General features: G+C 44.1%; 2 protein-coding genes across 8 annotated transcripts in view; one reads left to right on the forward strand and one right to left on the reverse strand.

Annotated features, from left to right (window-relative positions):
• The window catches only part of MARCHF6 (membrane associated ring-CH-type finger 6), a 65575-nt gene extending 54170 nt beyond the window's left edge, over positions 1-11405 (reverse strand). For 3 of the 5 annotated variants that reach the window (XR_014790304.1, XM_084850594.1, XM_084850591.1), the window contains exon 1: positions 11376-11405. Coding sequence is in view for 2 of the 5 variants with exons in the window: in XM_084850594.1 (XP_084706720.1) it covers positions 11376-11394 (19 nt within the window). In the remaining 3 variants the exon portion in view is untranslated. Of the gene's footprint in view, positions 1-775; positions 830-3135; positions 3214-11375 lie in introns of all 5 variants that reach the window. The other 2 variants (XM_084850595.1, XM_084850596.1) reach the window with 2 other exon arrangements.
• Positions 11406-11630: 225 nt separating this feature from the next.
• LOC146347418 (carboxymethylenebutenolidase homolog) overlaps positions 11631-24329 on the forward strand; it is a 33698-nt gene continuing 20999 nt past the window's right edge. For all 3 annotated transcript variants that reach the window (XM_084850601.1, XM_084850602.1, XM_084850603.1), the window contains exon 1: positions 11631-11690. The gene's annotated coding sequence lies outside the window, so the exon portion shown is untranslated. The remainder of the gene's footprint in view (positions 11691-24329) is intronic.

Below are 24329 nucleotides of genomic sequence, written 5' to 3' on the forward strand. Positions count from 1 at the left end.
AAAGAACCAGTTTAGCATAGAATTTTGCTATTATAATGATTATAAACTTGCTAAACTAAGCACTAAGGAGGAAATACATTTACAGAAGCAAAGTTATGCAGCAATTATGTCTTCAGAACAGCACTTTACTTGCCCATTCTGCTATGCACAATCTAAAATTGTGCACAAAACCTCTATAAAAAATTGAAAAGCTGGCATACTTATATTAAAAAATTAGAATCAGATATGGAAAAGATATGAAAAAATGTTTTTTTCTTTTTTTAACCCTCCTGCAAAAGGGGGGGGGGATTTCGGCATGAAAACAGGAGGGGAGAAAGCTTAAATCCCCCACCTCCTGAATCACCATGGTCCTGAATTGGGGCCACATGCACTTACCTAGAGGTTAAGTCCATCACACATACATGCATAGCTGTGCTAGGAAGAGAAACATCACTTATCCCCAGCTGTGAGGAGCAGCCAAGGAGGCTTTTTTTAAAATGTTAAAGTAAGAAAATAACTAAAACCCTCAGCCACCTCACCCTAAAATTAAGTTAAGCCCCCCACTCCACTCTGAAGATTAATACCAGAGATGTTTCTGTCGTACAGCAGATATATATGGCATATATATGTCAACGCAGGTGCTTTGCAAGGCAAGAAAAGGTGGGGTGAGGGAATCTCATCACAGCAGGAGTATAGACGGGTTGTGCCACAAAGGCCCCGGGATACGTGCGGGAAGCAGCATAACTTAGCAAGCAATTAACCAAGCCACCGTGGCTTGTTTTTCGATGTGGCTTACCGTGATGTGAAACAGGCTCAGTGAGGCAAAAGAAGAGATGCTAACAGCATGCACCTAAAAGTATAAAACTGACCTTTTTGCTATAACCAGCCTTTGACATGCTTTTTTCAATGATGATTTTTTTAAAAAAAAGTACTAGTATACTGCACCCTACAGTGCAGATACTTGTATCAACAAGTCATATGGTTCAGCTAAGTTCATAAACCAATTCATACATTCTCCAAAACTGAGTAACAATTAGGCCTGGAAGCTAGCATCCTAGGTAAACAATATATGACCCTAAGAAAAAATGTTTAATGCTGTATTGAATTCTAAGCACTCAAAGAATACCAGATATATTTTCTCAGTAGTCCTTAACAAATGTGCAAGGTGGACTAGGCTTGCCCGATGCTGTAAATGGGGACCAGAGGCTGAGAGAAGCTTTTTGCCACCTAGTGAGTTCATGCCTGAAGTAACATTTGAACTGCGACATCTGGCTCACAGCTTGCCCTCTGAGATACCAAGGGCTTTTCTACACTGGGGAGGGGGGCGTTATTGTGCACTCGTCATTCCCTATTCACAGTGGTTTGCAGGTTCTTTAGATGCGTTGTCACCCTCCACTTTACTTCTGTGCCTAAAGAGCACTTTCAGCTTGTATTTTTAGAGCAGGGAAAGTGCAGTATTTAATTCTAAAACGGAAAGAAAACACTTGTTTTACTTGTGGTATTTGTGCTATTCTGCTATACCACCGTGCCACCTATTTATTTATTTATTACATTTCAATAACACTCAATAGCCAATGCTCTCTGGGAGGTTCACAACAGTTAAAACCATAAAATAACCTAGAGGCTACGTAGCAGAAAAGCAGGAAAGGAAACTCTCCTCATGCAGTGCTTGGATTTCAATTCTGCCACAAAATTCTGCCACAGATACAGCAGATGAACAGCCTCGTGTAGAAAAGCTCCAACCCTACATCAACTCCCCAAAATCAGGGTTCCTATATGACAGTTCTTTTTTTAAAGCAAATCTAAGTTTCCTTCTTGAAGATAGGAGACCTTCACAAAAGTGTCGAAGCATATGCCATCTTCTCATCTCCCCTGGTGTATGTGTTTTGTCTGAGATTCTGTAGGCCTCTGCAACATGGCTGATTTGATTTAAATCAAATTGATTTGTATCATGATATAAACCGCTTCTTTGAAGGGCTCATTTTAATTATATTAAAATTTTAATGTTCTATATATTTTAAATTGTTTTATTGTGTGTTGTTTGGTTTTAATTTTTGTGAACCACCCAGAGAGCTTTGGCTATTGGGCGGTATAGAAATGAAATAAATAAATAAATAAATAAATTATTTAAATCACAGTTTAAAACAGTAGTGAAGAAGATTCTATTTAACCATTATTTTTAGTAGAAGTACATTATTGTTTAATATAACCTTAATACATATTCAGAGATGTAGGTTTCATTAGAAGGTAGGTACACACTAAGCAATTATTTTGAATTGTTTTCAGATTAATTTTCATCAAAAAAATGGAATAATTTTGCCATTTTAGTACAAAAGCAGAATGAACTTGTGAGGACATTCAGGAGGTGAACCAGCTCCAAGTGATCAATTAATCATGATATTTTTGTCATGATGTGCCACAGTCGCCACCACCAAAAAGGCTTTTCCATTGTAACAATAAGATTGTAGAAGAACTAACCAGAGGAATAAACAAACAACAACATTAACAAAACACACCCGTGGATTTATGTGGGGGATACATGCAGCAGAAGTTTCCTCAGGAGTCAGGACTGCATGTTCTACTCATGTTTGGTTTCACTTTCTATTCCCTTCTCCCACCCCTTGCATTTATATCCAGACTCCTCCTCCTTGTTCAGATCTACTCCATCTCCCCAAATTCTCTATTCATTGACCTTTTCTATCTTTGCACTTAGAGGCAAGGCCGAGAGAAAGACAAAGAGCATGTGCACTTCTGCACACCACCTGAAGTGCAGAATAGGACCAATCAGGTTATCGCCCATCTCCATAAACTGCTGTTAACACATTCATAGACTATAATTACTATTCAATATGATATCTTTGACCTAGGCTCTTTTTTACTAATTGTTTTAAGAAAATTTCAAAATCTGATTTAAATCAAATACATCCAATTTAAATCAAACAAATACAATTTTTTTTAAATCACTGATTTTTATCAACCCTGCTCTGCAATGCACAAAAGTCGATGAGTTAGAGCGGTTTCTGATGACTTCTCCCCTCGCCTAAATTCCACACATTTTTAAAAAGGGGGGAGGGAGGGACGAGAGAATAACAGAAGGATCGCATCCTCTCTCTGGAAACTTTTAACAGCTCTCCAAGTGTTGAGGTAGCATCAAACCTGCTTCCTGAAGACGCTTGGGCTTGGGAACAATACTGCAGGATAAACTACCGCCAGCTATTCATCTATGGGTTTAACCTGAAAACAAAGGAGTAGCTGAGGTGAAGCAGAAATCTATCCTTGTGATGAATACAAAAATGGACAGCTCTAAGATCCTACTGTCTAATGTAAAAGTCACTAGAAAAGCAGAAGACAAGGCTGTGGTTCTGGGAGAAGGGATGCCATACCTGTGGGATGCCAAGTATACGGCGATGAGCCCACTCAGATAAAACGATGAAGCTGAAGGAGGGAACCTACTTTCCCAGCAAATAGGGCTAATTTGTAGTAAGCTTCTCTTGAACACAACCCTAATATCTATTTTCAGGGTTACATTCACACAAAAGACTAAGCCATGATTTAGCATCACAAGGACAAGTCACAGCCAGCCTCAGATGTGTGCACTCCCACTCTCCTCCTCTTCGAGCATGGCCGCAAGGAAAGCGGAAATTGGTAACAAAATAAATCATGCACTGATAGACTCAGATTAGTATGGGTGTCACTGGATAGACTTAAAATCCAAAAGGAAAACTTGCAGAAGGCTTTGAATTCAAAAGGTAAAGGTCTTGGCTATCATCCTAGTAGACATAAGAGGTTTTCAAAAACTGAACTCTCAATTGTGACATGTATACTCTTCAGGACTTTGCATACTGCAATAGAACTATAAAACAACATTTTCTTTGTACTACGGCTCTATGACAGCAGTGACAAGAATGAAATTACCTTCAGGAAAAAGATAAAACTGGGGAAGGGGGAGAGAAAAGCTCATCGTCCTTGCCTTAGCTGGCAAGAAATTGAGAAACTGGATTTCATGTCACTTTGGGGGGGGGGGGAAATGCCTCGGGACATGAAATTGTTGCAAAATATCAAATAGCTGGGCTAATAGGAGGAGTGACCTATTTGCTGGAATCACATCAAAGGATAGCTCTCCAGGAAAGCCAGTAAGCCCCACCCCCACATCCACACAAACCTTATATATGTTGGGACCCTAAGAAACATTTCCATCTTATGTCCTTTTTCCCTATTCATACTCACAACACCTATGTGGGGGAGCGGCCAAAAGTATCCACAAACACCTTTATTAGGGTGGATTGATTTAAATCAGGGGAGAGCAACCATAATGGGGTGGGGAGCCAGGTGACCTGCCCACCCAGCCCTCTATGGGCAGTATGAGGTCAGGGGCATGGTCCCGCCTCTGATGTCAAACAGGTGGGACAATGCCCCCTGACATGATCCTCCCAATGTGGCCACTGGGAACAAACTTCCCCTGCCCCACGCCTTCTCCCACTGGGGAGAGGACATGGGGCAGGCAAAGCCTTTTGTTCCTGGCAGCTATGTTGGGGGTATCATCCTCCTGCTGCTGCTACCAGGAACTAGCCTCCCCTGCCCCACATCCTCTCCCCAGTGGCACAGGGCAGACGAAGCCACTGCTCCACCAATCTCCACTGTTCACCCTCCATCACCCTCTCACAAAGCCTCTGGTAGCCCCCAGGCCAGTGGGGGCGAAGTTCAGCAAGGGGCTGGGGCTTTAGGAGGGTAGTGGGTGGAGCCCAAACCTCCACGGGCTGGAGTAGATGTTGGGTAGAGCAGTTTATGTTCATAAAATGCTCATAAAATGAAATGTCCTTGTCTATAGCAGGGATGAGCAACTTCCTTTGATTCAAGGGCCACGTGTGGTGTTGGCTGGGCAGCCAAGGCAGATGTTTGGTGGGCTGGTGAGTGTTCGTTTCTGATGGGAAACAGGGCATGCATGGTGACTTGTCCTCACATACCTGTTCCCCAGCAGAACCTGTTCCCAGCAGCGGCTTACAAAGTACGGCAAAGGCCACACTAATCAGGCACTTGGAGGCAACACAGCGCAACTGACTGCAGGGTGCAGGTAAGGCCTTACCTACATATAGCTCACAGACTGCGTGTCTATACCCCAAGGTGTACAGAAAGTATATATTCATAACTAAACAACTGAGGAAACTGCAGAGCTCAAATACATAAAGGGCATAAAATCACCCAGCTGAGACAACAGATGATATCTAGCTGTATACCTTAGATTCTTCTGAAAAGAGGGCCTTTTCTGTGGTGGCCCCCACTCTGTGGAACTCCCTCCCTAAGGAACTCCGTCATGCACCCTCTTTAATGAGCTTCCGCCATGGATTAAAAACGTAGTTGTTCAGGCAGACATTTGGGGTGGGTTAGGGTATTTTAGAAAATGTTTTTATTGTAGAATTTTATTGTTTTAAACTGTTTTATTATATGTTGTACATCGCCCAGAGTGGCTGGGTGACCGGCCAGATGGGCGATTAATAAATTTAATAAATAAATAAATTAGCGGCTGGATTACAATGCTTCTGATGACTTACCAGCCCTCGGTCTCCAGTATCAAGCCCATAATTATATTGTTATATTTTAAGATTTTTAAGTGTTGTGAATCATCCAAAGAGCTTTGACTATTGGGCAGTACAGAAATAAAATAAAAAATAATACCATCATATATTATAGTATATTTATAACAACAAAAGATGTACTTCTTCACACAGCACATAATAGGACTATGGAATTCGCTACCACAAGATGTGGTGACAACCGCTAAATTAGCCATCTTTAAAGGGGATTAGACAGATGGGGGATAAGGCTACTAGATATGAATGGCTACATGTTACCTCCAGAATTAGAAGCACCGTGCCTCTGAAAACCAGTTGCTGAGGGATAACAGTGGGACAGGGCTATTGTCATCACGCCCTGCTCATGGGCTTCTTCAGAGGCATGTGGTTGGCTTTTGTATGACACAGGATGCAGGACTACATAGGCCTTTGATCTAATCAAGCACGGCTCTTCTTATGCTCTTAATGCCTGACCTTAAAAAGATTTTCCTTAAGTTCTTTATTTACATACAAAACAACCTTCAAATCAATGGCCCAGTTCACACGTAATGTTAAACCATGGTTTAGGATTATATGCAGGAACCTCATGCTCCCCTCTCTCCTCCTCCAGAATGGCCAGGAGAATATATGGGAAGCATCCACTTCTGCTTTCAAATAACCACAGTTGGTTGTTATGTCCAAACTAGGAACTGTGGTTAGTGGTAATTAAGGTCTCTTGAAACAAGCCATTATTTGAAGATGATTGTTTGTTTCAACATACCATCATTTTTACACTTACCAGTTTATCCAGCTTTGAACATAACAAGCCAGTTAGTTGAAAACAGATGCAAATACTCCCAATATTCTCCTTACAGCTCCACCAGAGGAGAAGTGGGGGTAGAACTCCATCCTAATATTTAATCAGATGAAAGTCCGAAATATGTGATTGGGAATAACACAGCATTATGGCTTTTGAGAATGTTTTGCCCAGAATAGTTAAATTCTAAATAAGAACAACTGCATCTCTGTTGGTCTGACATTAAATGTGAAAAATTGGGGTTCCTGGACAATATATGCTGAGATTCATGAAAAGATGTTTGGGGAGCATCCTAGATCTACTTCTAGATTAGAAGTAGGCAACCCGATGCCCTCCACATATTTTGGACAACTCCCATCAGTCTCAACAGGAGGCTGTTCCAAGTGGTCCGAAGCCTGGTTGGTCCAGTGGCTCCAGAACCACTGGAGCATTCTAAGGCCTCCTGTGAGGCCTTCGCAAGGCACTTTGCAGATAAAATTGATCGGATTAGGAGTGTTATTCCATGCGCTGTGGATACAGCTAGTGAGCAAGAGGTGGCCTGTGGCAAACCAGTTGTGTGGGATCAGTTCCAGCTTCTTCCTTCTGAGGAAGTGGACAAGGTGCTTTCATCTGTAAGGCCGACCACCTGCTTACTTGATCCTTGCCCATCTTGGCTCATTATGGGCTGCAGAGAGAGACTGGGTGAGGGGATCAGGGAGGTGGTGAATGCCTCCCTTGAGGAGGGAGTGATGCCATCAGCCCTCAAGGAGGCAGTGATAAGACCACTTTTAAAGAAGCCCTCCTTGGATCCCCAAGTTCTGAACAACTTTTGCCCAGTCTCGAATCTGCCATTTTGGGGCAAGGTGATTGAGCGGGTGGTGGCGGTGCAGTTGAAGGCACACTTGGAAGAAGCCAATTATCTAGACCCATTTCAGTCGGGCTTCAGGCTTGGGCATGGGACAGAAACGGCTTTGGTCGCCTTGGTGGATGATATGAGGACGGCTCTGGATAGAAGTGAATGCTCCTTCCTTGTTCTCCTCGACCTCTCAGCAGCTTTTGATACCGTTGACCATGGTATCCTCCTGGACCGCCTGGAGGGGTTGGGCATAGGAGACACCGTATTGCGGTGGTTCCGGTCCTTCCTCTCCAGACGGTAACAGAGGGTAGCACTGGGAGAGAAGGTTTCGGACCCGTGGCCGCTCACTTGTGGGGTGCCACAGGGTTCCATCCTCTCCCCGATGCTATTTAACATCTATGCGAAGCCACTGGGGGCTATCATCAGGAGGTTTGGGGTGCGGTGTCATCAATATGCGGATAACACGCAGCTCTACCTCTCATTCAAATCTTCACCAAGGTTGGCCGTAGAATCCCTGTCCAAATGTCTGGAGACGGTGAGTGGCTGGATGGGGAGGAACAAGCTGAAGCTGAACCCTGACAAGACCGAGGTACTTTTGGTGGGAGACAAGAGGAGGTGGGGGGATGTTGACCTGGTGTTGAATGGGGTACGGCTACCCTTGAAAGACCAGGTCCGCAGCCTGGGGGTCATTTTGGACTCCCAGCTGTCCACGGAGGCTCAGGTGTCAGCTGTGAGCCGGACAGCACTGTATCAATTCCATCTGATACGGCGGCTGCGCCCCTACCTTCCTGACCATCTGCTCCCATCGGTAGTACATGCCCTGGTCTCCTCTCGTTTAGACTACTGTAATGCGCTCTACATGGGGTTACCCTTGAAGACGGTTCAGAACCTGCAGCTGGTACAGAACGCGGTGGCTCGCTTGATTAAAGGCAGCTGCCGGCAAGATCACATCACTCCAGTGCTGAAGGAGTTGCACTGGTTACCAGTTGTTTTCCGGGCCAAATTCAAGGTGTTGGTTTTGACCTTTAAAACTCTATACAGCTCCGGCCCATCCTATCTCAAGAAGCGCCTTCAGCAACACCAGATAGGCCGCTCAACAAGATCAGCCTCGGATGGCCTTCTCTCTGTCCCATCAGCCAGGACAGCTAGACCGGTGGGGATGAGGGAGAGGGCCTTTTCTGTGGTGGTCCCCACTCTGTGGAACTCCCTCCCTAGGGAACTCCGCCATGCCCCCTCTTTATTAGCTTCCGCCATGCATTAAAAACGTGGTTGTTCAGGCAGGCATTTGGGGTGGGTTAGGGTATTTTAGAAAATGTTTTCATTGTAGAATTTTATTGTTTTAGACTGTTTTGTTGTATGCTTTGTACATCGCCCAGAGTGGCTGGATGGCCAGCCAGATGGGCGATTAATAAATTTAATAAATAAATAAATAAATAAATAAATAAAACCAGCATGGCCAATGGTCAGGAGAGTTGAAGTCCAAAATATATAGAGTACACCAGGTTGCATAGCCCTGCTCTAGATACTGCAGAAACTGAAAAGTTAGAATGAGGGCATCAGGTTGTTTAACCTTAAACAACCTGGAGTGCTGGGTTTGCACGTCATGACAACAACCCTGGAACAGGGCATTCCTGGAACGTTTAGCAAACAGGAAACAGGCAGGTGGGCGCCGGCATGCTTGCTCACTCGCACTCACAAATTTTCCACTGTTGTTTGATCGTGCGAACTGGGTCACTGAGTTCAGTGGCTCTTGCAGCCCTAATGTACTTTATTTAAAATATATGTATCCCACTTTTAAACACATGTCCAAAGTGACTTACAAAAAGAAGAGTAAAACTCATCCCTTATTCCTTGTGTGTCATGTCTTAAATTTAGATTATAAACCTGAGGACAGGAACTATCATGCTGTTGATGAGGGGCAAAATAGAGTTCCACGAAACCCACACAGAGGTGCAATGGAACAGAGCAATGATCTCACAGTACTATCTTCGGGGGGGGGGGGGGACCCTGCCAGGTACCTCACCTGGTATCTGAAATACTGGAGTGCAGACACTATCATCTATCAATATTTTAGAACATGTTAATTGGGAAATAGTTTAATAGAAGTACAAGGATACGATGATAAGGAAACCATTTATAGTAAAACCATCTCCCATATATATATATATATATATATATGAGAATATGAGGTGGCTGAACTACGCATGATTTACCCAGGAGGGCAAAAAAGAAGAAAAGTGGGTAGCACATGTTTCACCAGCTATGTCCACTATATCCTTTGCATCATCGGGGGAGGGGGGGACTGTCTTATCAAATTCTGACCTCTTACCTCCCATTATGAAGTCATAGAAGAAAATCCAGCAATTGCCTACTGCTGTAGCAGAAAGCAATTACCTCCAACCCTGTTCCTTATCATTCTGCTGTTTTGAGTTGATTCTCCAGAAGTCATAAAAAGGTATGGTTGTTTCTAATATTGCACGAGTGTGAGCTAGCCATTGGAGTCAATTTGGTAAAGTGGGAACTGGAAAGACAGCTGGACTTGGATGTGACCAAATCCCATTCCATCAGTTGAGAGCTCCCACCCTCCAGCTACTAAATGGCACAACTGAGGCCATCAGAAGGAAAGGAAGCGGCCACCAGACACCCTCCATCATGCTCAGATGAGACCCAACCTCTCCAGCTATCAACTACCATTGCCGAGGCCATCTGAGGGAGGGGAAGCAGCAGCCTTCTATTGTGCTTAAATCTAGCTCCATGACCTGCTGAATTACTGCCCGCTGAATTTTGTAACTAGGAATCTAGCACCTGAGTTTGCTTTTTTTCTCCTCCCTTCCAATCCCTTTCCCTTTTGTGTCATGTCTTTTAGATTATAAGCAGGGACTACCTTATTTCTGATCTTCGTAAGCTTATCTGGGAGCCTCCTCAGCTGAAGAGTGGGATAAAAAGGCTTTAAATAAATAAATCTCAATTACAAATTCACTAGATGGTGAGTGCCGTTATAACTTGTCTACCAGTTCCACATGCAGAAGAAAACTGACTAGTGTCTTACTTCAGAGAATGACTAAGGAGGAAAATAAAAACTATAAAGCACATTGTACAACGTGTTATCAAAATGATCCAAAGCAATAACAACTAAATAGTATATTTGTTTTTTACATTTGCTTTCAACTCTTCTTCCATGGAGCTCAGAGCAACTTCAGTTCAGTCTCAGTTTCCAGCAGCTTTTAGTATCTCCACACAGCATCTTAAAGACTAATATATTTATTGTGGCTCCTACCTATGAAAGCTCATACCACAATAGGTATGCTTAGTCTTTGAAGTATCCAAGACTTTGCGTTTTTGCTACAAGAAGACACTCACACACCCTGCTCTTTTGGAAGTTGTGCCAACAGCTTTTGGAGGACAAACGGTTACAAGCACCCCTTCTTTCAGCAGCTAAGAACAAAAACCAGGAGGCCATCCTACCTCCTGTTCCAACTGCAGCTGTCTTGTACTGTAGCCTCACCTCTCTGAAAGGTTACATAAGAGACACACCAAGGGGGGGGGGAATGCAGCCAGCTCCTTCACGCCGCCCCAATCACAAATGCCAAGCCCAATCCAACCCCACAGGGCATACCTTTCCCTACCTGCCAAGAAGTAGTCTCTCTCTCTCCCCCACATACACTTTTAAAGCAAAACGAGCCCAATCCCATCCACGTCTTGTCCTTACATTCTGAACCACCAACTCCCCCTCCTACAGGAGCTGCGAGACAAGCCCACGTAAACCAACACACACCCCTCTCTAAGGTCACCATGTCTTCAAACGAGAGAAGCCCCTTCCCATGTTTGCGTTTCGACCCAGCAGCCCCCCTGGGCAGCCACAACGTGCCTCCCTGTACGCACACGCACACCTCCATGTTTACTTCGACGCTCGAACCACCGCACTCGAGCAGCCGCAGCAAACGCGTACACCCCGGGTCCCCAAGCCCTTCCTCCGCCGCTCACGAACACACAGCAGCGCCCGCCCGCCCGCGCTCCCATTATACTACGGAACGACCCCCGGTATCTGGAGGCGCCCACACCGGCCGAGGAGGGGAGCCGGTGTGCCGGCGAGCTGCACGAACTCGGCCTGGAAAGGCGCGCGTATTCCGCCGCCGCCCCGAGCTCTTCCTCCTCCCCCCCCACCCGGGAGCGAGAGCGGGCTCCAGGCCGTTACCTTCCTCGGCGGTCTCCATCTTGTCCGGGTGACGCAGGCCGGCCGCGCGGGCGGGTGAGGCGTGATGCGATCGAGCGAGAGTGGGACGGCTCGGCGGCGGAGAGCGCGCACGATAGAGAGGAGGCAGAAAGCGGCCGCATGGAGCGGGCCCAGCTGGCTCCGGTAGCCTGGGCCCGCGGCGGCCTTGCCGCGGGCTCCCCCTGGAGGTTTCGGCGCGTCACTGCTTCGTCCGCCGCCGCCTCGCTGGCCAACGTCACAGAGGGGGTTCTGAGCACGCAATGCAATAGCAGCCGCAGCAGCAGCAGCATCAAAGCGGTAAGACGGCGGCGCAGCGACCCACATAACGCTGTATATAGATACAGAGCACTTAATTACGGCGCTCAGACAACAAATGCATGTATCGTTATGTTATGTGGAGATCAGGCAGGCGCCAGCACTGTGTTGTTTCCGGCGCCCCCTGGAAACAGCACTGTTCCAGGAGGCATTCCTTAATTGACCAGTCATGGCTTCTACTGGCATTCTATTTTTTAAAAAGCGTGATTTTAAGATGGCGTTTTAATCTTTTTATTCTTTTATCCTTTGTGTTCACCACTCCGAAATCTGTTCTGGATATGGAGCAGTATTCAAATATTGTAAATAAATAAATAATACATGTCATTACCATATACACAAGATGCATCATGCCTAATTCAATGTACCTCAGGCTTGATACATCGGATGTATGTTTTGTGTACAAAAGAACATAAGAAGAGCCCTGCTGGATCAGACCAGGGGTCCATCCATTCCAGCATTCTGTTCACACAGTGACCAGCCAGCTGTTGACCAGGCACCCACAAGCAGGACACGAGCGCAACAGCACCCTCCCGCCCGTGTTTCCCAGTAACTGGTATACATAGGCTCACTGCTTCTGGTACTGGAGGTAGCACATAGCCATCGGGACTAGAAGCCTTCAATAGCCTTTTCCTCCAGGAATTTGTCTAATCCCCTTTTAAATCCATCCAAATTGGTGGCCATCACTACATCCTGTGATGTGCATGTTTGTGGTATGAAGTGTGCAGTATGTGCTCAGTATGCGATTTTGTCACATTGTGCCAACACTGCTGTGTACACACATCAGTTTGACTGGGATTGCCACCCTTTCGTAATTTCCACAGACCATTCATATTATTTATTTATTCTATATTTAGGAGGTTTTGGTCATGTCATCTGGGAAAAGGGAGATAGTTGTGTATCCATCCAAACATGTTTCAGTTTCAGAAATATGTGTGTGGAGGAAAATGACTTCTTTAGGTAGCAAAGAGCAATGGCAGATATGCTTTCTAAAGGTCACGTACTAAGGATATTTTGTGGAAATATGTTCTAACCCTGTATTTTATAATTTCCTTGATTATTTGGAGTATTTATGTCCTGCCTACTAATTGAAGTTGTCAAGGCAGCTTGTAGTATATTTAAAATACAACAAAATAAAACAAGAGTTGTTGGGGAGGGGCAAAGATGCATACAAATTTTCCACAGACTTCGGATGTTTCACCTGCCGTTCTGCTTCAGAATCTCTGGCCCATAGCAGTTTCCAGAGGAAATGGCTCCTGCAGTAGCCAGATATTAGTCCCTCACAGAACTAAGTGTCCTCACCCAGAGGCTGCTGCTGTGCCCTCTTGCAGTTTTGCGCTTGGTGGCAGACTCAAGAGACACTGGGGGTGGGGTGGGGGGAACAAAGCTGTTTGCATGCTTCCTCATATCCTCAGATGTGCCAACTGCCAGCCTGCTTCTGAATGTTTAAGATCCCACAAGATTTGTTGTTGCTGCAACAGACTAATATGGCTACCCTCTGGAAATGATTATATTTGGTGGCAATCAGCCCCTTCATATCATACTTGTCTTGCTCCAACGACACAGTGAATAGCTGAGCATAATTTCCTAGGTTAAATGGCGGCCAGTGGTACAACTAGGATTGGACCTCAGGGCCAAAGTACGAGGCTCCCAAATGACCACCTAGAGCAGGGATAGGCAACTCATGTCCCTCCAAATCTTTTGCCTACAACTCCCATCAGCCCTAGCCAGCATAGGCAATGGTGAGGGATGATGGCAGTATAGGGCAACACATCTGGACTTAGAGAGTGGCAGGTGATGGGGACAGTGCAAACAGGCCAAGCATCAGCACTTGGGCTGGTATGGCTATATCAGGGCCCACTGGGGGCTGATGCTAACCACTGCAACATCCTTTCTTACTTTTAAAAACATTGTATACTCCAGAGGCAGCTAGCTGGGCATGCAACGTGGTTACAGATGTGATTGATATTATTTTTGCTTTAAATATATACTAACTGCTTCTACAACAAAATAGTGGTTATTCTCAAGAAAATGTGTTTAACATCAGGACAGCAGAAGCAAACTCCATTTTATTCCTCTAGTCATGACAGTGCTGTGGTTTAAGTGAGTATAACATGTGATTTTTTCACAGTGCCTCTGATACACATCCCACAGAGTCAATCCAGGAGGATACCATGGTCAATGGTATCAAAAGCCGATGAGAGATAGAGCAGAATTAACAGGGTTGCACTCCCCCTGTCCCTCTCTCGATAAAGGTCATCCATGAGGGTGACCAAGGCTGATTCAGTCCCATAACCAGGACAAAACCCAGATTGAAATGGGTCTAGATAATCAATATCCTCCAAGAGTGCCTGCAGTTGCTCCGCCACGACCCTCTCAAGTACCTTCCCTAGAAAAGGGGTATTTGTGACTGGGTGGTAATTGTCTAATACCATTGGGTCCAGAGAGGGCTTCTTAGGAGTGGCCGCACTACTGCCTCCTTAAGGACAGCAGGCACCACCCCTTCGTGTAGGGAAGCATTTATCACTCCCTGGACCCACCCAGTCATACCGCCTCGGCCAGCTTTTATTAGCCAGGAGGGACAGGAATCGAGAGGGCACATGGTCAGTCTCATTATTGCAAGCATCTTGTCCACATCATCAGGCCGCAACAACTGGAACTGATCCCACAAAATTGGGCAGATGGTGGCATCAGACAGTTTGACCAGTACTGTACTAACAATGGAGTCAAATTCGCTGCAGAGACAAGCGATTTTGTCCTCAAAGTGCGATGCAAAGAGGTCACCGTGGGTTCTCGATGGGGCCAGGATCCCATTTACTGGGGAAGGTGTTAACAATCCCCGGACCACCCGGAAGAGCTCCACTGGACAGCTACTTGAGGACGCAGTGGAGGCAGCAAATAAGCCATAAGCCAGCAAAATAAGGCAGCAAAATAAATCTTTTCCTCAGTTCATGGTCTTTTCCCTCTTCCTTTCTGTCAGATTCCTATATCAACTTTGTCCCTTTCTTTTAGGCAACCTGCCTCTGGGCTCTTTGCCCCTTGAGCCTCCTACATTCTAGGACCTTCTCCCATTCAATTTTCTAGCCCTTAGCATCCCCTACTCAGCTCCTTCGTCCATAAGGCCCATGTGAGGATTTAATCATTGCCAAACTGACAATTACTCCTTATCACAGAAGATGGACTGTGAATACTTTTTTTTTTTCTGACACAGCAATATTCCCTAAATCTTAATGATATAGGGTGGGATACAAACGTAATAAATAAATAAATGTCAGCTTGTTTGTGGATGTCCCATTACATCACACCAGTTCAACCAGTTGATGTTTGGACACTTCACTTCCAAATGTGCAATACAATATTGATTTTAAAACTTTGGAAGATCCAAAAGAAATACTGAATAACTACCAGGTATTATTAAGTAATAATTATAGTTGCACTCTGTGCCTATAATTAAAGTTGTAATAGTTGACTACACTCATTTTCTGATATTCCCAAATGGACCTTCTTCCTGTAAAGAAGAGATGAGTAAACACATCTTTGATCACAATTAATTTGGTTTTCAAAATGCAAGTTATGAAATACATTGAAAAGAAACATGTCAACCTTGGGGGGATCTTAACAACAGAATGAGAAGCATGTTGGATTATTATCCTGATTTTCATGGAATCAGCTTTCGTCCGTCAGGGACACATGAACCAAGAAAAGCTGAGTGTATCATACTTTTAAAATCCGCTCCTCATGGGTCACAGAGCACTTGAAAGCAACGTACTTCCAGGTTGGGTGGGGGGAGTAGAACTGAACATCATCAACCTGGCAGGTGCTGCTCAACCACTGAGAGAGGCTTGTTTCCCAGCCCTGTCCAGGCTCCCTCTGGCTACCATGTTATTATCCCCAACAGCATCTGAAAGCTCCCCATGAGAGCACCCCACCAGTGCAATTTCGCCCCATTCCAGCCAACAGTCAGAGAGTTAGAGCTCCCACCCCCTTTCTCCTTTTCCAGGGAGTAAATACAGGGAAATACAGGGAAATGCTTCACCCATTGACAGTCTGCAGCCTGTGTTGCTCAGTCATAAAACCCCAGTTGCACACTTCCAGGGAGTAAATACAGTGATCTAACTGCTTTACCCATTCTCATTCTGCAGCCTCTGTTGCCTGCTTTCCCCCTCACTGAGAATCTATAGTGTCTTTTTCCCATTGAGAAAATTGGAGCCGTGCTGTTTCAAGTACTAGCTATCTAACTAGAGGAGGCACCCAGGCTTGGGAACCTGCAGCCCCGGTATTTTGCTGTATTGATACAGTGATACACTAAAAACTAAAGAATGCAGAGAGGGAGGAGAAGAGGTGGTCAGCAGAGGCAGCAGCGCTAGCATAGAATAATAAAATCATAGAATAGTAGGGTTGGAAGGGGCCTATAAGACCATCGAGTCCAACCCCCTGCTCAATGCAGGAATCAGAGGGAAGCAACTCCAGCTAGCCCTTTCCCTCCATGCAGAGAAGCAAAGTTACACAAGCATCAGAGAAGGTTCTCAAGGGGGAGGAGCAGGGAAATGGAGGCTAGCTATTCCCATTGGCAAAAAAGAAGTACAGTATGATTCTGAAGGCATGCAACAGTGCTCTAGCACTTTGATGAGTTGGAAAAGCAAGCTAGTTGCTCTAGTTACCTAGGTTACTGAGGTCACAGCCAGGTGAAAGACACACCCTTAGGAACACCCGATCATATCGAATTTAAAGCAGAAAGGTGGACACACAGCAGCTGAACCGCAGGGGAGCCGAATTAAAGAAAAACAACGGAGTAAAAGTACTCTACAAACATGTGGCTTCCCCACAGGTAAACTCCAGGGTGGCTGCAGACTGGCCATGACATCATGTGCCACAAAAGACCTCCAAACATTCCCTATCCTCAACAAATCACCTGTGAAGACAGGCCCCTTATTCCACCCAGACAGAAGGGAATTGTAGCAAGATTCTATTATTTAAATTTTACCTTTAATGCTGCAGAATTACACAGAATTGTTTATATATTAGTATCACTGTACATGATACTTTTCATAGCTTTACATAAGCAAAAGATAGGTCTCTGCCTGGAGGAGTTTACAAGCTAAATGTAGACATCGGGAGGAGAACCTAGACAAAAAGATAGTCAGTGCTGCTCAGTATTGTCAAATCCACAAACCAGAAAAAAAGACATTCCACACTAACACTTTACTCTTTCACATTTATTTAGTATCAGCTATAGGGTAGGCATCGAACAAGGCAGAATGTACATGTACCACCAACAGAGCTGTTTCGCCAGCAAATATATGTCAACAGAATGGCTGTTTTCTCTATAGTATTGCTATGCCCTTACAAATTATTAGTTGATTAACAAGCTCAATTATTTGTTCTGGTTTGGAGCTCAGGCACAGCTTATCTGGAACTCAGATATAATTAGGGCAAATTTCACTATAGCCTACTCAGCCTAGAGAAGGTGAGAGAGCAAACCACCTAAAAATAAAGTCAACTCAGTCTGTGTTAAAATATGTAGATGTTTTTACATGAGCAAAATTCATGCTGCATCCAGTATTCTGTTCCCACAGTGGCCAACCAGATGCATTAGGAAGCCCGCAAGCAGGACATGAGTGCAATAGCACCCTCTGGCTCATGCTCCCAAGAGGCTGTATTGCTAGGCATACAGCCTGAAACTGGATGGAGGTAATGTACAGCCATCATGACTAGTAGCCATTGAGAGACTTATCCTCCATAAATTTGTCTAATCCCCTTTTAAAACCATCCAAGTTGGTGGCCATCACTACATCTTATGGTAGTGAATTCTGAAGAAGTACTTCTTTTTATCTATCCTGAATTTTCCACCATTCAGCTTCATTGACTAACCCTGGGTTCTAGTATTATGAGAGGATTATCCACTTTCTCCACACCATGCACAATTTTATACACTTTTAGCATATCCCCTCTTACTTGCCTTTCTAAGCTAGAAACTTCAAATATTGTAACCTTTCCTCATTAGGGAAAGCTCTTTTCTGCACTTTCCTCAGTTCTACAATATCCTTTTGGAGGAGCAGTGACCAGAACTGGGCACAGTATTCCAAGTGTGATCACACCACATATTTGTTTAAAGTGATTATGATATTGGCAGTTTTATTTTTTATTCTTTTCCTGATGATCCCCACCATGGAATTTGTCTTTTTCACAGCAGCTGCACACTGGGACAACTTTTCGTTGAGCTATCCACTACAACCCCAAGGACCCTTTCCTGGTCAGTCACTGCTAGCTCAGGCACCATTAGTTTATGTGTGAAGTTAGGATTTTTGCTGCAATGAACATAATTTTAAGCTTGCATACATTGGACCACATTTGCCATTTTAATGCTCATTCCCCCAGTTTAGAAAGTTCCATTTGGAGCTCTTTGCTGTCCCTTTTTGTTTTAACCACCCTAATAATTCGGTGTTTTCACAAACCTGGTCACCTCAGTCCTAACTGCAGATAATTTATGAATACGTTAAAAAACACCAGTCCTGATACAGATTCTGCAGGGACTCCACTGTTTACATCTCTCCATTGCGAGAACTGTCCATTTATTCCTACGGTCTGCTTCCTGTCCTTTAACCAGTGAACAATCTGTAAGAGGACCTCTCCTTCTATCCCATGACTGCTAAGTTTGCTTAGGAGTCTTTGGTGAGGGACTTTGTCAAAAGCCTTTTGAAAGTCCAAATTTCACCGTTTACCGAATTACCCCATCTACATGCTTGCTGACATTCTCAAAGAACTCTACAAGGTTAGTGAGACTTGCTCTTTTATATGCTTGATACTTTTATCTTTAATAATGCTCTCCACCAATTTACCAGGGTCAGACATTAAGCTAACCAGCCTGTAATTTCCTAGATCTTCCCTTGATTCCTTCATAAAAATGGCTGTTACACTGGCCACTTTCCAGTCCTCTGGTACACACACCAATCTTAGGGACATGTCATGTATTTTTGTTAGAAGAACAGCAAGTTCCCACTGAGATCTTTAGGGCACAATCCTATGTATTGTGCCCTCAATGATTTTAAGCCCCTGAACTCAGAGGCTTATGAGCAGCCTATGCAGGGCAGGAGGAGCAGTGGAGGCAATTTTCACCTCCCCATCCTCCCGCCCTACATTTTTCACTAGATGGGCTTTTTTGCCCATCTAGCTGGGGCGTTCTGGAGGGGGCTGGCAGAGGCTTAGGATAGCTTGTATCCTGGCCTCTCTAGTCTCCTCCCCTCCCTGCCCACCAAAATGTCCCCTTTCCCCCTCTCTGAGGTCGAGTTTCTGATCTTGGAGGCCAGCTGGCAGTTCTTTCCACTCCCCCTCACAGGGGGAGGGGGCAGGGGGCAGATCTCCGATTCTCCCCTCCAAGATTTTGTTGCTATCTCCTACCTTGGATCGGGGAATCTGAACTCTCCTATGGCCCCTCAGAGGCTGTCTAGGGGCCTTAGGATTTCTCCCTTAACAACTTTTGGGTGGATACCATCTGAACCTGGTGATTTGTTTGTTTTCAGTTTGTCAGTAAGGTCTAAAACCACGTCTCTTATCACCACCATTTGACTCAGTTCCTCGGACTCCCTTTCTGAAAATACCAGTTCAGGCATGGGTATCTGGTCTACATCCCCTGCAGTGAAGACAGATACAAAGAATTCATGCAGATTCTCTGCAATCTCCATATCCTCCTTTAGTACTCTGTTTAACTCCCTTGTCACCTAACTGAACAAATGTCTCCCTTGCTGGTTTCCTGATTCTGATGTATTTTTTTAAAGAAATATTACTGTTCTTAATGTTATTAGTGATATGCTCCTCAAAATCCTTTTTTGCTTCCCTTATTGTTTGCATGCATTTCTTTTGTGCAAGTTTGTGTTCGTTTTTCTTCTCATTTGGGCAACACTTCCATTATTTGAAGGAAGCCTTCTTTTCTCTAATAGTTTCCTTGGCCCTGCTTGTTAACCATGGTGGTAACCTCTTGGACTTGGTGGTACCTTTCCTGAGCTGCAGTATACATTCTAGCTGAGCTTCTGTTGTTGTGGTTTTTAGTATCCCAAAGAACTCTGGAAAGATATGACCCTGTTGACTTTCCCTTTCAATTCAATTTTTACCAGTCTCCTCATTGTAGAGAATGTTTCTCTTTTGAAGTCCAATGTAACTGCCTTGGACTTCCTTGGCACTGTGGTCACTGTTTCCAACAGCGGAAGCAACTCTTAAGATCTCACACTAGGTCCTGGGCACTGTTTAGGATTAAGTCCAGGGTTGTCTTCTGTCTGGGTAGTTCCATAACTAATTGTTCTAGGCCACAGTTTAGGGTATTGAAACATTTTACCTCTTTGTCATGACCAGAATACACATGTATCCAGTTTATGTGAGGTGAATTAAGTCACCCATTACTACAACACATTCTCCTTTGGATGCCTCCCTGATTTCATTCACCATCTCAAGATCACCCTCACATTTTGGTCAGGGGCCAATAGCATGTCCCTAGCACTAAATCACTTTTGGGGCCTGGTATTGTTACTGACAGTGATTGTGTGGAGGAGTCTGCCAATGTGCACACCACAGGAAGCTACGTGTTCAACATAACATGCAGTTTAGCAGAGTTCTTGCAAATCCATCTGCCTCTTATATGGCATGGCATAGCTTGAATACATCTGCTGAAACATCAGTGTACCCATAGCAGATAAGATGCATAATTCATATTAAGCAGCCAACTTCATCTACCCTGATATCTGGACATCGGGGGGGGGGGGCACGGTGGAGAAAAGAAACTGGGACTTACTGTGGGACATGAATAATAAGAAAAAAATTACGAAGATAAATATAGGTAGAGGGGCTTCAACAATTTGGTTAAAGTTTTACTGTTCAGTGACTGATTTCCACACTTTTCAATGGCACTTACTTCCAAGAAAGTATGTGTAAGATTGTAGCCTTACACCTCATACTAGTCATCTTACATGGAAGTACGATCAGTTTAAATAATTGGATCTGAATCTGTGTGCAATGGATAGTACGCAACACATCCTTCTATGTGTGTCAGTTTTCCTTCAGCTGCTCCCTTCACTTGAGCAGAAACCTTCATTTAAAGACCCTTCCCTTTGGATGGTGGTACAAAATTATCTAACACTGAGATGATCAGAAAAGTGGTGTTTTTGGTTAAGGTTGCCACCCTAAGCATACTTCTGTGGAAATAAATCCATCTGAAAGCAGAGAAACTGAGTGCGTACTTGTATAACATCACCTTAGAAAACTGGAACAGTTGATTTCAGAGGGTTAGGGTGGGTGGCACTGGAATTAGAAAAGTAATGGTGGGAACAAGTACTTAACCCTTTTCCTGCCCACAATTTCCCCTCCCAAAATAGCCCCAAAGTGCCTTCCCCTACCCCATTGGGATTTAAATGCATGTTTACCTGCATTTAAACCTCTGTGTGTGGTGTGGAAGCCATTTGGGGAACAATTTGGAGTGGGAAAACAGCGGGTTGAGTCCCTCTTCAATCCCAGTTATCCATCTGAAAGTGATTTCCCCATTTTCAAAAAAAGGTGCTGGGGTGACGTTACACATTTCTGCTATCTGTAAAGTTTAGTTATTTTACAGTTAATTTGTTTAGGCTAGAGGCAAACTGATACAATACATTTCACATTACACTGAAGTTAGGTAAATCCTGTCAAGAAAACTCAGAAATTTCAGAAGCCCTTGAGTGAACTCTTTTTGTCTAGAAGGCAAGCAAAATATATCTGGCAGTTAGATGGTCATCTTATCAATCAAGTTCCTTCATATAAATATTTAGGTATTTATTTTCACAGATTAGTTAAATGGGGGGGGACCGTGGTGGCTTAGTGGTTAAGACGCTGAACTGCAGACTGGAAGGTCAGCAGGTCAGCAGTTCGAGACCCGAGGGCTGCGTGACGGAGTGAGCTCCCATCTTCAGTCCCAGCTTCTGCCAACCTAGCAGTTTGAAAGCAAGAAATTGCAAGTAGATAAATAGGTACCGCCTCGGCGGGAAAGGTAACAGCGTTCCGTGCACCTCGGTGTTCAGTCATGCCGGCCACATGACCATGGAAGCGTCTTCGGACAGCGCTGGCTCTTCGGCTTAGAAACGGGGATGAGCACCGCACCCTAGAGTCGGACACGACTGGTTGGGGACACCTTTACCTTTACCTTTTTAGTTAAATGGGCAGTTCACAGGAACCGTGTTGTGGGGAGCACTGAGCATAGTAAAGTCTGGCAACTGCTCACTGGCGAGTCTGTTCACCCCTATGTGGTGTTGAACATTCCTAACCCATGTGACCGTGCTTCATATCTGAGGTTTTTCAGGGTCCTGAAATATAGAAGGGCTTTTGTTCCTGTGGCAAGGTTTCATTTTCTCCCGCTGTGGCAGGGATGAGGAACGTGTGGCCAGACCGCAGCTCCCATCAGCTCCAGTCAGCATGGTCATTGTTGAGGGATGATGAGAATTGCAGTGAAGTCCAACAGCATCTGGAGGGCCACATGGTCCCCTCCCCTGTATTGCAAGGTTGGCTTTCAGCAATTCCAACTTAACTAAGATGAAGTCCCTCTAATTCTGGGGAGCCTGAGTTTATTTCCCATATTTCACTGTAGCTAGGGAACATTTGTTAAACCATTAGGCTCTTTTCCAGGACAATCTGATGAATGTCTCCTGGTCTTTTGCTTGGGTAGATCCACATGTAGTATAACATTAAGGATGCAATCCTATGCATTTTTATACAAAAGAAAGTCCTACAGCTCCCAGCATTCTCCAGCCAGGATAGCTGGCTGAGGAATGTTGGGAGTTGTAAGAGGTTGGGTTTTTTTTTTGTCTAAACATGCATAGGATTGCGCCCTAAAGGTTGCATAGTTTTAATACTAGACCTCTAACTGTGTGAATCAAAGGTACTTGTGCTTTATTAGATTTTTTTTATGGTTAATTGGCTAACAAGCTGCTGGTACTGCAAATAATTGTGCAGTTCTGTACCACCCCAATGTTTTTACTCATCTCTGCATCATGAGTTGTTGCCTGGACTTGTGAAATTCTGTAATGTCTTGTACCTCTCAATGTCTTTAATCAGATTATTGTACAATGCAATCGACTGTGTTGAGAGATTGTTTGCTACCTCTGTGTAATCAGATGTAATCATGAGTTCTTTGCATAAATACAAATATTTAAAAAAGGACAGATATTCATCATATTAATATTTCTTTGTTTGGTCTGAGGTCCCTGGGACCAAAAATTTGCTAGCTTTACAATGTAATCCTATGTATGTCTACTCAGAATTAAGTCTCATTGAGTTCAGAGGAACTTACTTACAGGGAAATGGGTACTGCAGCCTAACTCACCTGGTAATCAACCCAATTGAAGTCCATGGCTTCTGAGTAGACATGTATAGGATTGTGCAGCAAGATAAGTAAAACTTTACCTCCTATATCAAACCTGCATAACTTGTAGGCCACAAAGTGCTCAGCTTGGTGGATCGCAACTGCAAATTAATCGATACTCACAAGAGAATCACACCTATTTCTATTGCTGCCAAGAGTTTTTACATATATGAAAGTTCTTTCATTACCATGAAATGTATATTATATATAATCTTTAAACCTTTTATATATATATATATATATATATATATATATATATAATTATTATTATACCCTATCCTGCCCTGCCCCTGCTGATGCCTGTAAGCTGCCCAAGGATGCTAGGTGCTGATACCAACCCTGTACTGCCCACCAATGATGAAACAACCACATACACTGGAGAGCCAGTGTGTGACAGTGGTTAGAGTGTTAGACTGGGACTTGGGAGGTCAAGGTTCTAGTCCCCACTCAGCCATGAAGCTCACTGGGTGACTTTGGGCCAGTCACTGACTCTCAGCCTAACCTACCTCACAGGCTTGTTGCAAGGATAAATTGGAGGGGAGGAGAACTATATAAGTTGCCTTGGGTTCCTTGCAAGAAGAAAAAAGGCAGTCTATAAATGTAATAATAATAATAATAATAATAATAATAATAATAATAATACACAAATACGGGTGCCATATCTATGCCACAGGCAGGACCCACTTCAGTTGTATCATTTGTAGGTGTCTGTGTATGTGCGTGTGTCCCTTCAACACATATCAGCATGTGGTAATGAATTCACATTGTGTTTAAACTTTTTGAGCCCTCATTCTGTGCCACCTAAGAACAGTGCAAATGAAGTATAGATAGTTCTTGAAACATTTATAATTAACTGGTTGGGGAGGTTTGGGGTTTTTTTTAGCATTCCCTTTTATTGTGTTTTCTCCAATAAAGATAATCCTAAGGAGCAGACATGCATTATGGAAGCTGAACTATGTTTCTTTACGCATGTACTCCCTGTTTTTGAGAAGTGAAGTTCAGTTGATCTTTAAAAAGTGCTTGGTACTCACTTTTGCGCTGTGAAGTATGCATCGAGCCACCCAGAAGGAGTCTCAGAATGGAATGGAGTGGCTCAAATACCTCTAGGGACCTGGTAATCCCCTGAACAAGGAGTCTAAAGCCCAACCTTAAGAAAGGGCATATCTGAGGCAAGTGAATATTTTGCTTGTAACAAGAAAATGACAAATTGATTATTTCTTCTGCATCCATTAAAAAGCTCAATGCAAGAT

The sequence above is a fragment of the Heloderma suspectum genome, chromosome 4, assembly GCF_057233095.1.
Source record: "Heloderma suspectum isolate Gila_16-S chromosome 4, 16-S_ref, whole genome shotgun sequence".
Lineage (NCBI taxonomy): Eukaryota > Metazoa > Chordata > Lepidosauria > Squamata > Helodermatidae > Heloderma > Heloderma suspectum.